The sequence below is a fragment of the Electrona antarctica genome (assembly GCF_951216825.1).
Source record: "Electrona antarctica genome assembly, chromosome: 1".
Classification (NCBI taxonomy): Eukaryota; Metazoa; Chordata; class Actinopteri; order Myctophiformes; family Myctophidae; genus Electrona; species Electrona antarctica.
In genome coordinates, this window is record NC_136806.1 from 8,413,210 (window position 1) to 8,427,753 (window position 14,544).

The following is a 14,544-nucleotide window of genomic DNA, read 5'->3' on the forward strand; positions in this document are numbered from 1 at the left end:
GTAACCCCGGAATCTGGATTACAGGTCCTATTGGTCTGTGGTTCTATCCTAACTCTGTCGGTAGGGTTTACTATCATTTAAACACTCTAATCTCCCAGATTATGGTAAGCTTAGCTTGTCATAGTTGTTTCTCAGACTTAGTTCAGTACATTAATGGTACATTAATTAAGTGTACATTAAGTGTAATCATGTGGTTTTAATTCTACCTTATCGTTAATCAGATGGTAATTGATCAACGATGGGGAGACAAGAACACAGATGACATTTGGTTACCATCTAAACATCATATTACATCAATTATTAATAATGTACAATTATATCGCATAATACATTATAGCATATCATTTATAGCAGATACATACCGCTGGTCTCTGCCTAGACATGTATCACGTTCGATGGTATTTGTGAATCTAAATTACTTTGTGCCATACAGAATAGTCAATGCAGCCTTCTGACTGATCCCACCTCCATATTAACACTTTCAGCCAATCAGATCCCACAGACCAGCAGCCAGCACCTCTGGCTGCTGTGGCCAGCTCCTGTTACAGTCCCTGTAATGCCCAACTAAACTGTTTAGACTATTACAGGTATTTATCATTTAGGCTTTTTACCAACCCAATATAACATAGGTTATTAGAACACATTTAAACAATTGAAGAGGAATTAGGTTACTTCATTACTGTATGTTCTAAATGGGTTGACTTTCCCTGTGGAGAGGAGTCAATAATGGCCTGTCTTCCAACAGGAGAAGGGCTGTAAAACCCCCAATGGAATGTGGAATGGAATGTGGGGACTGGCTCTCTCACCCTAGAGGAGCTTCTTAATCTCCAATCAATCTGACCCAATATATAATTTCTCATTATGAGTACAAATCTCGCACACCCATAATAAACCAAACACCCCTCACGTTTCAGTTATGAAAATTGATATGGTTATTCATTTTCCATAAACTGAAAGATTATTTTTGATATTAATTTTTTTCGGAAATATTATTTTCTTGATATTTGGGCGTATGCCATTTTTAGTAATTTCGGAACCTGTTAAATAATACTGGATCCACATACTGAAGTTATAACATTATACAACTTTGAAAAACACATTAAAATAAACACAACCCATTAACTGCATAAATCAATAAACAATGAAAATAATAAAAGGTTTACATGCGTCGATATCGTGGACATTTTTTGTAATTATCCCAACGCACCCTTAAGTATTAAATTCAGTTACAGCTAATCAAACTTATGTATACTTGTAGTAATAATGTGATACAATGCATCTCCACTTTGTAGGAGAGTTGCTGTTTCTGTCATGTCAGTTAGGGGTTACCTAACTGACATGAACTTTTGGTCACCTCTGTCCGTTTAATTTTTATGGCTGTTTGCCCGGACAAAGCTTCAGACTTATCTAAACAACCCCCTTGTTTAAGAAGACAGTTTATTTCCACACAAGACTGGTTCCTTATCTTAAGAAACATTCTTCCTGCGCTCCCCCCACCTGAAACGACTCTTTTGGTTGCAGAATGGGGCCCAGTTGGTAAACACATGTTCAATCAATGCAGTTTATTACCCCTGGTTGTGTTAGGAACCTCAAATTGTGATTTTAACAAAATAACCGATTTTGCATCTCAACAACTTGGTATCATTTGACTTTTTGGATTTTTTACTTTGACTTTTACCAAAAGCAACCCAATTGAAAATTGCAAACCCTTGCAACATTTTAACCACATTATGTGTCTTTCACACATGCAGTCTTTGTGCCTGTGTGTGTGATAGTTTGTGCGCGCGCGCCCACGCGTTCACGCACAAAACCCACTTGCACTTTGAGAGACAATGTTCCCCCCTCCCAATCGAAGGAAACTTAATCATTTTACCAGCATTCTTTTTTACCTTTGTCCATTTTCCATAAGGACTTAATTGGCACAAATTAAATCCACTTCTGCTACTCGTTCTAGTACAGATATAATGAACCCACATACATCATCACATTTATATGCACTGGTAGACACACATCTCTTGTGTGAGTGTGTGTGTGCGTGCGCGTGCGTGTGTGTGTGTGTGTGCTGTGTTTGTGACATCTTGTTGTCACTCCCCAATTGTTCCCTGCTGTAGGAAAAACAAATGGGTAGGGAAGCATTTCACATGCTACTCTTTCTGACCCAGTTCTGATCTCGCTGGCATGAAAGCGCCCACCCACCCCCATCTTTTTCCTTTGCTAGGATCTAAAAGGACAGGAGCCATTGTGGCCTTTCCAGCCGCTTTACACACTCGACACAACAAATGTGTCGACACTGCGGTTTTCTGTACCAGACTAGACTTTGCCATTCCTGGTTTGCCACCCTTCACGGGGGCAATCTTCGGGTGACCCCTCACGAAAGTCACCCCAGGGTGCTTCTCTGGCCCGCCTGGACCCCTCACGAAAGTCACCCCAGGGTGCTTGGCGTGTGTGTCATGCACCTCCCCCACCGCCTCTTGAACGCGTGGACTGGCACCAGTAATGCCACAAATCACGCTCGGCGTTTCTGTGGTGAGAAGGTTTGATGACTCGTCGGCCTTGCCCACGCCGTTTGTGGGCATGGCTCTGCTGATGAACGGTGAGGCGTAGGCAGCCTCCAGCTCCGGAAGGCCGCTCGCCTGTTCCGCTCCCGTTGACAGCTCTGCCTCTGCTGTCGGTTCTGCTTGTCCAACGTCGATGTTCGGCCATTCCTCCTCTGTCGAAGGCTGCGGAAACGTCGTGTGGTTCTCGTCGGTTCCCTCAGCTCTGCCCGCAGCCGCTCTTGGCCTGCTACGGTGCTGACTGAGGGCTTGTCCTGTCGTGGGTTCGTTGCCCACGGTAGAGGGCTCTGGCTTCCCTGCATGGATACTGCAGGCACCAGGCTCTTCCGTTGTGACAGGCTCCATCTGCTCCCAGCCCGGATGACTGGTAGCCCTGTCTCTTCGCCCCTCTGGGGCGGTCCCGGTCCCCGCTGGCACCGTCTCCGCTCCGCCCGTCTCTGCGCTGGCGAAAGGGTCCGTGATGTCACATTTCGTGACGTCTGGTGCTGCGTCTGCGGGCTGGATGCCCCTCTCCTCTAGGGCTCCTATGTTCCTGCTCTCTGCAGGACACTCACAGAGGCCTGCTGTGACGACACCTCTGGCTACCCTGTCATTCTCCTGACAGATAGCAGCCCTGATTAAACGGTATCTTTCACTGTTGTACTGTTTAACATATAAATTCAGTAATTCATTTTCTATGTGTGCGAGTCTATCTTCGTTTTGTTCCTGAAGGATCATCTCGTAATCTACTGACGCGTCTATCACAGCGTCCATCGCCCTGTCCAGCTCAGCAAAACTTTCAGTTATCTCGCTGGATGAACCCCTGTCCATACAAAGATCCACCCTATAGGTTGTGCTATCAAACATAGCTTGAGCCTGTGAGCTCTGTATCTTTAAAGAAGCCATTTTTCCACCCCCTCTGTCCCTCCCTTTAACAAACAGTACAGGAACTAATTGGACTGGGTTAGTGGTTTAGTCGACTTTCACAAATCATTCATTCACTCAAGTAAATGGTTAGTTTTTGGCCCAGCTTTAATTAGCGGACTCTGACATTATTTCTACTCAGAGAAGCCCATACTTCCCTACCAAATAAACCTTTTTATACTATAACCTTTTTATATTATATAGATTATATATAATATAAGTATATAGATTTATATTGGCCGTGGGCGGTCAAACTCTTAGCCTTCCGTTAAACCTGGATTACAGGTTTTGCTAGATGCGTCACGCAACAGTTATTATAGACACGCCCTTCCTTTATGCGCACTTCAAAGCGCGCTTTCAGCGTTAAACATTATTGACTGGTAAGATTATTACATCGCCTTTAATGCTGAGTTTAGAACCCTATTTTGTTCTAAACATTTATCACCGCTATTAATTACTACTTTGGTAGGTTATACCGCATGACAGTAATTACCAGTCCCCCTGGACATTGCATGACAGAAAGAGGAATTTCCCCCCTCCTCACATGCACTAAATGCTGTTCTTCTTGGTGCGGTCTAAGCACCCAGAAAGAAAACACTTTTATTGTGGTTACTATAAAAAGCACCTCTCTTGGTTTAAACGACCGGCGTCTTATCCGGTCTCAATTAAACTTTATGTTTGGTTACAAATAGTCTTAAATAATCAGTTTCCTAAACTGACCGTCGATTAGAACTTTGCCCTATCGAACAATGACTCCCAAACCATTAGCTAAACGCACAGTCACTTTTTGTGGCTCACGGTTTTAACTGTCCGTTTCAGCAGATGGCCCCATAACCACACAAAACGGTTTAACGGTGTCGCATTCATTAGTAGCACAAATCAAACGGCATGCCGTCACGGCAGCATTTATAGTTGATTTAATCCTGTGGATACTAATGACTGCGGCATGCGCTGCTATCAACGCACGGCTTGAATTTCAGTTGAATAACGTCACACCAGAAAAACCACAATCAAACGGGGTGCCGTCTTTCGGCCCCAATTCTGTCTGATTTAATCCTGTGGTTATCAGTGTGGCACGATTCAACCCTGTGTGCTGGTCCCAACACACAGTAATTTATCTTTGTTATATTGTGGTCACTTTAGTGACTATACACCGATCTACGCTGTTTAATTTAACAGCACGGCAACTGAATAAAGTCAAACCGTCTCAGTTGAACTATATTCTGAATTACAACAACTTTAAATTGCAGATCCCTTTAGGGACTGCTATTTAAAGCCCTTTACAACGCGGTAGCAATTTAAACTGTAATATGTCAAACGGTTTCGGTTCAGACTATATTATATCTTAAATATGCCCGGGCGCGTGTACAGCTGCACGCTGATCCCAGCGCACGGCACTTTCTGTTCAAACTAGGCACTTTAGTGGCTCTATGTTTTAACAGTTCGCTCGGCGGCGAATTAACTTTCGCTCGGCGGCGAATTACTATGCACTGATCCCAATGCACAGTACGACTGCCTTTAAATTGCGGTCACTTTAGTGACCACTAATTTAAAGTTCTTTAAACGCGGTAGCGATTGAAACCATAATATGTCCAAACGATCTCAGTTTAGGCTATATTATGCTTCCAAACCGCCCGGCCGTGATCTAAGCCGTGCGCTGATGCGCACGGTACAGATCTTGTCGCTGCACGCAGCGATTTACACTAGCAATATGTCTAGATTATAGGCTATTACTAGTCAAACCGCCCGGCCACGATTTAAACTGTGCGCTGATGCGCACGGTACAAACTTGTTTTAAGTCACGTCACGTCAGTGACGCTCTATGATTTAAAACTGTAATATGTCTAGATTATAGACAATATTAAAACTGGTAATATGCCTAGATTATAGGCTATATTACACTTCGCTGCTCGCAGCGAATTAAAACTGTTCGGTTATTTGGCGATGTTGGCCGAGGCTCCGACCAGCCCTTGCACTAGGCAGAGTTAAAGGACTAACACGCACAGTTGAACCAAATGCTCCCAATGATAGCTTATATTTGATGAACTCAAACGTGTATTTTATAGGGTTTTTATTAATTCATATTAATTAAACACGTACAATCATACATTCACACGTTCTGTTCACACTTCCCCCCAACTCAAGATGAACACAGTAACCCCGGAATCTGGATTACAGGTCCTATTGGTCTGTGGTTCTATCCTAACTCTGTCGGTAGGGTTTACTATCATTTAAACACTCTAATCTCCCAGATTATGGTAAGCTTAGCTTGTCATAGTTGTTTCTCAGACTTAGTTCAGTACATTAATGGTACATTAATTAAGTGTACATTAAGTGTAATCATGTGGTTTTAATTCTACCTTATCGTTAATCAGATGGTAATTGATCAACGATGGGGAGACAAGAACACAGATGACATTTGGTTACCATCTAAACATCATATTACATCAATTATTAATAATGTACAATTATATCGCATAATACATTATAGCATATCATTTATAGCAGATACATACCGCTGGTCTCTGCCTAGACATGTATCACGTTCGATGGTATTTGTGAATCTAAATTACTTTGTGCCATACAGAATAGTCAATGCAGCCTTCTGACTGATCCCACCTCCATATTAACACTTTCAGCCAATCAGATCCCACAGACCAGCAGCCAGCACCTCTGGCTGCTGTGGCCAGCTCCTGTTACAGTCCCTGTAATGCCCAACTAAACTGTTTAGACTATTACAGGTATTTATCATTTAGGCTTTTTACCAACCCAATATAACATAGGTTATTAGAACACATTTAAACAATTGAAGAGGAATTAGGTTACTTCATTACTGTATGTTCTAAATGGGTTGACTTTCCCTGTGGAGAGGAGTCAATAATGGCCTGTCTTCCAACAGGAGAAGGGCTGTAAAACCCCCAATGGAATGTGGAATGGAATGTGGGGACTGGCTCTCTCACCCTAGAGGAGCTTCTTAATCTCCAATCAATCTGACCCAATATATAATTTCTCATTATGAGTACAAATCTCGCACACCCATAATAAACCAAACAAACACCACCTCCCTGCTGGGAGACTGAGACGGTAAGGGTTAATACAGAAACACCACCTCCCTGCTGGGAGACTGTGACGGTAAGGGTTAATACAGAAACACCACCTCCCTGCTGGGAGACTGTGACGGTAAGGGTTAATACAGAAACACCACCTCCCTGCTGGGAGACTGTGACGGTAAAGTCTGCAGCACTCAGCGACATGGATGGCACACACACACACACACACACACACACACGCACATGCACATGCACACGCACATGTACACGCGCACACACACACACAAACACGCACATGCACGCAGACCCGCACACTGGCTGGTTATTTGGACTCGCTCAGAGCAGACGCCATCTAGAGGCTCAATGCCTCATTACAACCTGCTCTCCTCTCCTGTCCTCCACAGAACACCTTGTACTGAGAGTAAAGTCCAGATAGCAGCAGACGGGGACATTATTCGGCAGATGGGGACGTTATTTGGCGGACAGGGACATTATTCGGCAGATGAGGACGTTATTCGGCGGACGGGGACATTATTCGGCAGACGGGGACATTATTCGGCAGATGAGGACGTTATTCGGCGGACGGGGACATTATTTGGCGGACAGGGACATTATTCGGTGGACGGCGACGTTATTCGGCTGACGGGGACATTATTCGGCAGATGGGGACGTTATTCGGCGGACGGGGACATTATTTGGCGGACAGGGACATTATTCGGTGGACGGGGACGTTATTCGGCGGATGGGGACGTTATTCGGCGGGCGGGGACATTATTTGGCGGACGGGGACATTATTCGGCGGACGGGAGCATTGGGGACATGACAAAAGTTCCGTAATCGTCTGGCCACAAGCCCTCATTGTCCGTCCGTACGAGTACCAAAAGCGATAGTAGCTCATTATGCAGAATGTCTCGTTTCGAAGTTTTTAAATGTATAAAAAAAATAATTTGAGGAAAACTTGAGAGAAAAAGACTCGCTCACTGTATTTTATACAGTGAGTATTTTATACAGTGAGCAAGTTTTCCTCAATGTTTTTGAGACCACCGCTTCTCAGTGCTTAAAAATAATTATTGCGAACGCAGTGATTGCGAACGCAGTGAGCATTTACTATGAGACCCAGCAGATCACGTCTGTGTGTCTGTGTGTGTGTGTGTGTGTCTGTGTGTGTGTCACGCTGTAACACCACCCGCCCACCACCAGAGGGCGCAGCTGTATCACACACAAAAACACAAACACACACATGCACGCACACACGCACGCACGCATGCATGCACGCACGCACGCACGCACGCACGCACGCACGCACAAAACACTTAACTTAAAAAAAAACTTAACTTAAAAAAAAACTTAACTTAAAAAAAAAAACGTAAAAAGGAAAAACGCACACACAAAAAACTTAACTTAAAAAAAAACTTAACTTAAAAAAAAACTTAACTTAAAAAGGAAAAACGCACACACACAAAAAACTTAAGTTAAAAAAAAACTTAACTTAAAAAAAAAACGTAAAAAGGAAAAACGCACACAAAAAAACTTAAAAAAAAACTTAACTTAAAAAAAAAAACTTAAAAAGAAGCACGCACGCACACATACACACTAAAAAAAAACTTGAAAAAACATTTAATTTAAAAAAAAACTTAAAAAAAACCTTAAAAAGTACGTAATTTATTCTAATTGTTGTTATTGCAATTTACGAGCTGCGTTCGCTTCCCGCGTTTGCGCGTCTTACTTGTTTGAACCAGATCTACAAGTTCACCATGCTCACATTGTGAGCTTGTAGATCTGCCATTTCCAACAAAATGGAACAAAATGTACCAAAAAGTGCCAAGCCGACCCTCAAAATAACAAATCTCTCTGAGGCTCCGCCGCTTAATAACGAGCGGCCGTGTGTGCGTCCTCCTCGCAAACAGCGAAAATAGCCGATCTGGATGAGCAGCGCTCTCGTCAGGAGGGGGGGCAGCACAAATATCCCACGAGTAGGGCAACCAAATGGTCAGCTACATCCCTGAGTAGGGCAACCAAATGGTCAGCTACGTCTCTGAGTAGGGCAACCAAATGGTCAGCTACGTCCCTGAGTAGGGCAACCAAATGGTCAGCTACGTCCCTGAGTAGGGCAACCAAATGGTCAGCTACGTCCCTGAGTAGGGCAACCAAATGGTCAGCTACGTCTCTGCAGTACTTAAATAAATGTGCTTAGAATTCCTTTCCACCACGCTTACTTTCCAACCACTGACAGCAGGCAGGCTGACTGACAGGCTGACTGACAGACAGACAGACAGACAGACAGACAGACAGACAGACAGACAGACAGACAGACAGACAGACAGACAGACAGACAGACAGCTTGCTGCAGCGTGTGCATGATGCAGATGGGAGTAATTATACAACTCTGGCTGGAAACTGTGAGGTAATGTGGCGGAGAGGAGAAGACTAAACTCACCGGCCAGATTGCGGCATGGAAACTACAACTTATGCAATCGCAAAATAGGCGATCTATACAAGCTCACGGCGGGCACGCGTCAGCGAGTAAAGCATATTGGTGTGGCTTTTAGAGGAGAGAGAGAGAGAGAGATAGAGAAAGAAATTAAGTGGAGAGTTATGTCAGCTGTGTGTGTGTGTGTGTGGGGGGGGTCTGGGTTGATGACAGGCCTCGGGGGTTTGCAGGACCCCAGGGCCAGGCTGGAGACAAGGAAACGTCCTGTGTTAACAGCCAGCGTGATGTCTTAGTATTTTTACACTTTCATTCAAGGCTAATATGACATCCTTAGTACAGGGAGATGATGGGTTACACTCTTAGCAGTGGTTCTCAAACTGTCTTTGCTTCCTTTCCTTTGCCTGATGTTTCTGACTCCAAGAACAGCCTTTATATTATTATACCCTGACGGCAGCATTATGCTTTAATAGAAAACTGCAACGGAAAAGCCATACAGTACCTAGAACATGAGGCTACAGTGTGAATGAATGACAACCCGCACCTTTTGAAGATTGAATAACATTTCAAGGAAGAAGTGGGATAAAAGGGTTGCAAGGAAATCGGTGCCTCCTGTGAGGCAACTGTGACATTTCACTGTTAAAATGTTCTAAATGAAACTGCATTATAGGCCTGCCAGAGTCAGCAGGAGCAGGAGTCTCCTGGATTGTCCTTTCTCCTGGAGTTCTCCTGGATTTGGTATCAAACTCCTAATGTTCACCAGAACGCAGGAAATTACATCTACTCAGTTAACACTTACAGCGCTAGCATTTATTGATAAATTATGATCTAATTCACACCAGCATTTTTCCCATTTCTCTTATTTTGAAAAGCCACATTTCCAGACTTCTGGAAGTGAGAATAACCTAGTATAGGGAGCTAAACGGGTCCTGGACAAGCCTTGTTTATAAGATGGATCTATGCCGGCGCACTGGAGGGCTCCACATCGTATCTATGCCGGTGCACTGGAGGGCTCCACATCGTCGGCTCTGTGCCATCAAAGAAACGTTGTTTTGACCAAAAATGCCATCTCGGACAAGGAATATGAGATACAGGCGATTGAAAGAAACATAGAACAAAGATAGAATGGATTATTATGGCGAGGACAATCTAAGATGGGCGACACACGCAAGTAGCATTATGGCTTGATCGATCGAAAGCGCTTCAATTGACCTAGAACTACGCCAATGGCGTGGAGGGTGTTAAGGTTTTTGGGCGGAACACCCGAGCGCAACCAAGCATAAAATGACTTTTTTGTCTTTTAGTTCTACTGGATCTCTTCTCCACTAGTCCCTCCCTAACATTTAGTTCTACTGGATCTCTTCTCCACTAGTCCCTCCCTAACATTTTAGTGTAGTTTTTATTTGTCGATATATTTAGTCCTAGTTTTAATCGTCATATAGCTTAGTTTTTATTTAGTTTTCATCTAGTTTTCATTTGGTTTTCGTCAGTGAAAAAAGGTAGTCGACGACAAAGTTAACCCTGCCCCTCTGGTCCCTCTCACTATAGGAATCCTCCAGCAGAGTCTGCTGATCGAACCGGAGAGCCTGGTCTCCCTCAACCTGCTGGTGGCGTCCGCGGTCTCCGCCTTCACCATCGGGGCGGCGCTCTCGGGCCTGGCGGTGTGCTGGATCATGGCGCACAAGCCGTCCAACCGGCGACACGCCGCCGCCTCGTCCATCCAGCGGCGGGACCGCGGCCACCTGAACCCCGGCATGGCGGGCTCCGTGCTCAGCGTCACTCGACAGGTATGGAACTTTAGCTTTTTAACCCATTGAGACCTGGAACGCATCCATGTCACGTTAGCGTTTAACCACATTAACCATTAACCCATTTTGGGCGGGAACCCCTTTTGGTGTTTTAAACATTGTTATAATTTAGCTATTGAAAAATAGCAGATCTACAAGCTCATAGCGCGCCACCGAGTGGCGCGCTATGAACTTGTAGGTCTGCTATTTTTGAAAATTCGTTAAAATGTGCCTCAAATCTTTCCGAAAATTGTCATGATTTAGAAAACTTTTTTTTATTTTATTTCGACGTCAGGCCTGAATGGGTTAACCCATTTAGTCGAAATTTAAAAAAAATGTCTTCTAAATCCTGACGCTTTTCTGAAATACCTATGTTTCTATTTCAGTGGTGCTCAATATTTCATGTCAAGGACCCCAAAAATTATATGTAATTGGCCCGCCGACCCCCATTTGAAAATGTGTTATTCCAAGAACCCCTGAGAAACAAAGATTTGAGTTAAAAACGTTCGCTCTGAAAGAATGTATATTCAAAGATTTGCGCCACTATTTTTGCGATTTTTCAAAAATAGCAGACCTACTACGAGCTTGTAGTATAATGCTTAAAACACCAAAAGGGGTTCCCGTCCTGAATGGGTGGAGATACTGTAGCTGCTCAGCTGCTCCTCGGCTGTGGAATGCCCTCCCCGACCGCCTGAGAGCACCACAGGCCGTGGACGCTTTTAAAAGGGGACTTATAAGACCTTCCTTTCTAACAAGGCATTTGCCTATAGTTGTACTTTTAAGATGCCCTGTGTGTTTTTTTTTACCTTTTTAGCTGTTTAGGTTATTACAGAATGCATTAAATGTTTTTATTTATATTGTCCTTTTAAATATTTCTGCTTTGTAGCACTTTGTAGCAGATTTGCTTCAAATGTAAAGTGCGTTATAATAATTAACCTGCGGGCCGCATTAAGTGAAGGTGAGGGCCGCATGTTGCCCATGCATGCTATAGAGCGTCGCAGTCCCGCCCCCTACCATGGACCAGGAAATGAATCCCAATGCATTTTTCCCATAGACATTTAGAAAAGTATTTATTTAAAGACGGTTAAGCCACGGACAAAGCCAACTCGAGTCGTGGCAACTCATGACAACACAAACAATATTTTGGACCAAACAAATAATTACAAAGAAGAAAAACAACAAAAAAAGTGTTGTAACCTGCCGTTTTTTTCTTCTTTCTAATTATTTTTCGGCCCAAAAAATTGTGTTTGTTGTCATGATTTGTCACGACTCGAGTTGGCTTTGTCCGCGGCGTAAACGTCTTTAAATAAATACTTTCTGAAATGTCTATGAGGAAAATGAACGGAGAATCATTTCCTGGTCCATGGTAAGGGGCGGGACTGCGACGCTCTATAGTCCAGGGGTGTCAAACTCATTTTGGGGCAAGGGCCACATTGCGCGAAAGGTGACTTGATGAGGCTGCGACCGGTTGCAGCTCACGGGCGTTGACTTACACAGTTGTCACTTGGCTTGGTTTTCCAGTTCATTGACATCAATTGGCTTTATTTAGCCTATTTGTAGGCTACAAGATTAAAGTCATTAAGACATTTGGTATGAGAGGTGGAAAAAAGTCCCAATAAACCATTTGAAAATAAAATAGTTAAAAATGTAATTATTATTTTTTCAAAAAATATCCAAAATGTTTAGTTTCATTATATAGATATTCCACTTTTGGCTTACATACAGTATGAGCCCTGATGACAATTCTTTTCATGTATTTGATGTATTGCCATGTTTTTTGTTCTTGCTTACTGTAAATCGCTCTGGATTAAGAGCGTCTGCTAAATGCACCAAATTGTAAATTTGCCACAGGGAGGGGGCGGCGACGAGCGGGGCGGCGGCCGCGACCGGCCCTGCGGCGAGGGCGGGGAGACCCTGTTCGTCATGCCACAGCACAACGGCTGGGGGGGGAAGTCCGGCGGGGGCGGGGGCGGCAGCGGCGGCGGCGGCGGCGAGCTGGACCCGGGCTTCCTGCCCACGCCGGAGCACACGCCGCAGCAGAAGCGGCGGGGCCTGCGCCTCTCCGACTCCAACTCGGGCGGCTGGGACACCAGCCAGACGTACCTGGGGGGCGGCTCGGTGGGCCTGGGCTCCCCGTGCCCCCTGCCCGCCTCCGTCTACCTGAGCAGCAGGCTGTTCCAGCAGAGGGAGGGCGGCGGGAGGCGCGGGGGGGCCACGGAGAGCGGCGGCCCGCCCCAGCGCCAGCACTACGTGTGCCTCAGCAAGCAGGAGAAGGCATCGGTGCGCTGCGGAGGGACGCCACACAAGGTGTGTGTGTGTGTGTGTGTGTGTGTGTGTGTGTGTGTGTGTGTGTGTGTGTGTGTGTGTGTGTGTGTGTGTGTGTGTGTGTGTGTGTGTGTGTGTGTGTGTGTGTGTGTGTGTGTGTGCACAATACACACAATACGGCGTTCTACTTTTCACCAATGTAATGTATTTAGCATGTTCTTCATTATTGATAATCTGTATGTATGTATTGGCACTGAAGCTTTTGAAAGCTTTTTCCTTTGGAAGAATAACAATAATAATATAATAATAATAATAACTTTATTTATATAGCACTTGTCTAGACAAGACAATCTTCACTAAAAAGCAAGGCAAACCAAACACAATTAAAATGGATGCAACATAGCAAATAAACAACTTACAACCAGATGGCCAACAGTAAAAAAGCATAGTTAAAATATGCAATATAAAAACAACAACAAAATGTAAGAGACAAAATACAAAGTTCAGCGAACAAAATTAATGCAAACATTCAATGGGGCAGGCGGGGGGGGGGAATGCTTTTCTGAACAAATATGTTTTTAGAAGAGATTTAAAGGATGCGATGGTATCCGCTTCTCGTATTATTAAAGTATGTGTCTGTCTGTCTGTCTGTCTGTCTGTCTGTCTGTCTGTCTGTCTGTCTGTCTGTCTGTCTGTCTGTCTGTCTGTCTGTCTGTCTGTCTGTCTGTCTGTCTGTCTGTCTGTCTGTCTGTCTGTCTGTCTGTCTGTCTGTCTGTCTGTCTGTCTGTCTGTCTGTCTGTCTAAAGGCGCCGCTCAGGAAGTCCGCGGGCGACTACGTGTACCCCATGACGCCGCAGGAGTCGCCGGAGCGCCGCAGGGTGGTCTCGGCCCCCAGCGCCCCCTCGGCCGCGCCCACCTCCGCCACCACGGCCACGCCCGCCGAGTACGGCGGAGGAGGAGGAGAGCCCCTCCCCCTGCGCTGGGGCCCCCCCGCCATGCAGGAGAATGGCGAGACGACCCTCCCCCTGCGCTGGGGCCCCGTGGCCCAGGAGGGCTACATCCTCAGCAGCCACCACCACCACCACCACCACCACCATGGCATGGCGCCCGCGCCCGTCATGGCCACCGGGGGGGCGGGGGGGCAGCCGTACGTGGGGCCGTACCACCCCTCCCAGCAGCAGCAGCATCACCACAACACCGGCCCCGGCCTGGGGAGGGCGCTGTTGAGAGGAGGAGGAGGAGGAGGAGGCGGCGCCGCCCTGGTGGGTAGAGGAGAGATGGGCGAGCTGGTGGATCTGAGTCATCTGATGAACAAGAAGAGCTGCCCGGACCAGAGGACTCAGCCTGGCCAATGAGCACGCAGCACAGGAGGAGGAGGAGGGGCCAGGGGTCTTTCCATGTCTACAGTTATATAGGTCTCATGGCCTTCTCTCTCTCTCGCTCTCTCATCCCTCTCTCGCTCTCTCATCCCTCTCTCCTTCCCTCCTTCCCTCCTTCCATTCCCCTCCCTGACTAATATAAGTTTGTCGTCATTCAAGACCTTCTGATCGTCTCTC

At 45.6% G+C, this 14,544-nt stretch overlaps 1 protein-coding gene across 1 annotated transcript in view; it reads left to right on the plus strand.

Annotated features, from left to right (window-relative positions):
- The window catches only part of LOC306942711 (semaphorin-6B-like), a gene marked incomplete at its 3' end in the record, with an annotated part of 140,327 nt that extends 125,984 nt beyond the window's left edge, over positions 1-14,343 (plus strand). The window contains exons 17-19 of the mRNA XM_079528727.1: positions 10,485-10,723; positions 12,575-13,030; positions 13,795-14,343. Coding sequence (XP_079384853.1) covers positions 10,485-10,723; positions 12,575-13,030; positions 13,795-14,343 — 1,244 coding nt within the window. The remainder of the gene's footprint in view (positions 1-10,484; positions 10,724-12,574; positions 13,031-13,794) is intronic.
- Positions 14,344-14,544: the final 201 nt, after the last annotated feature.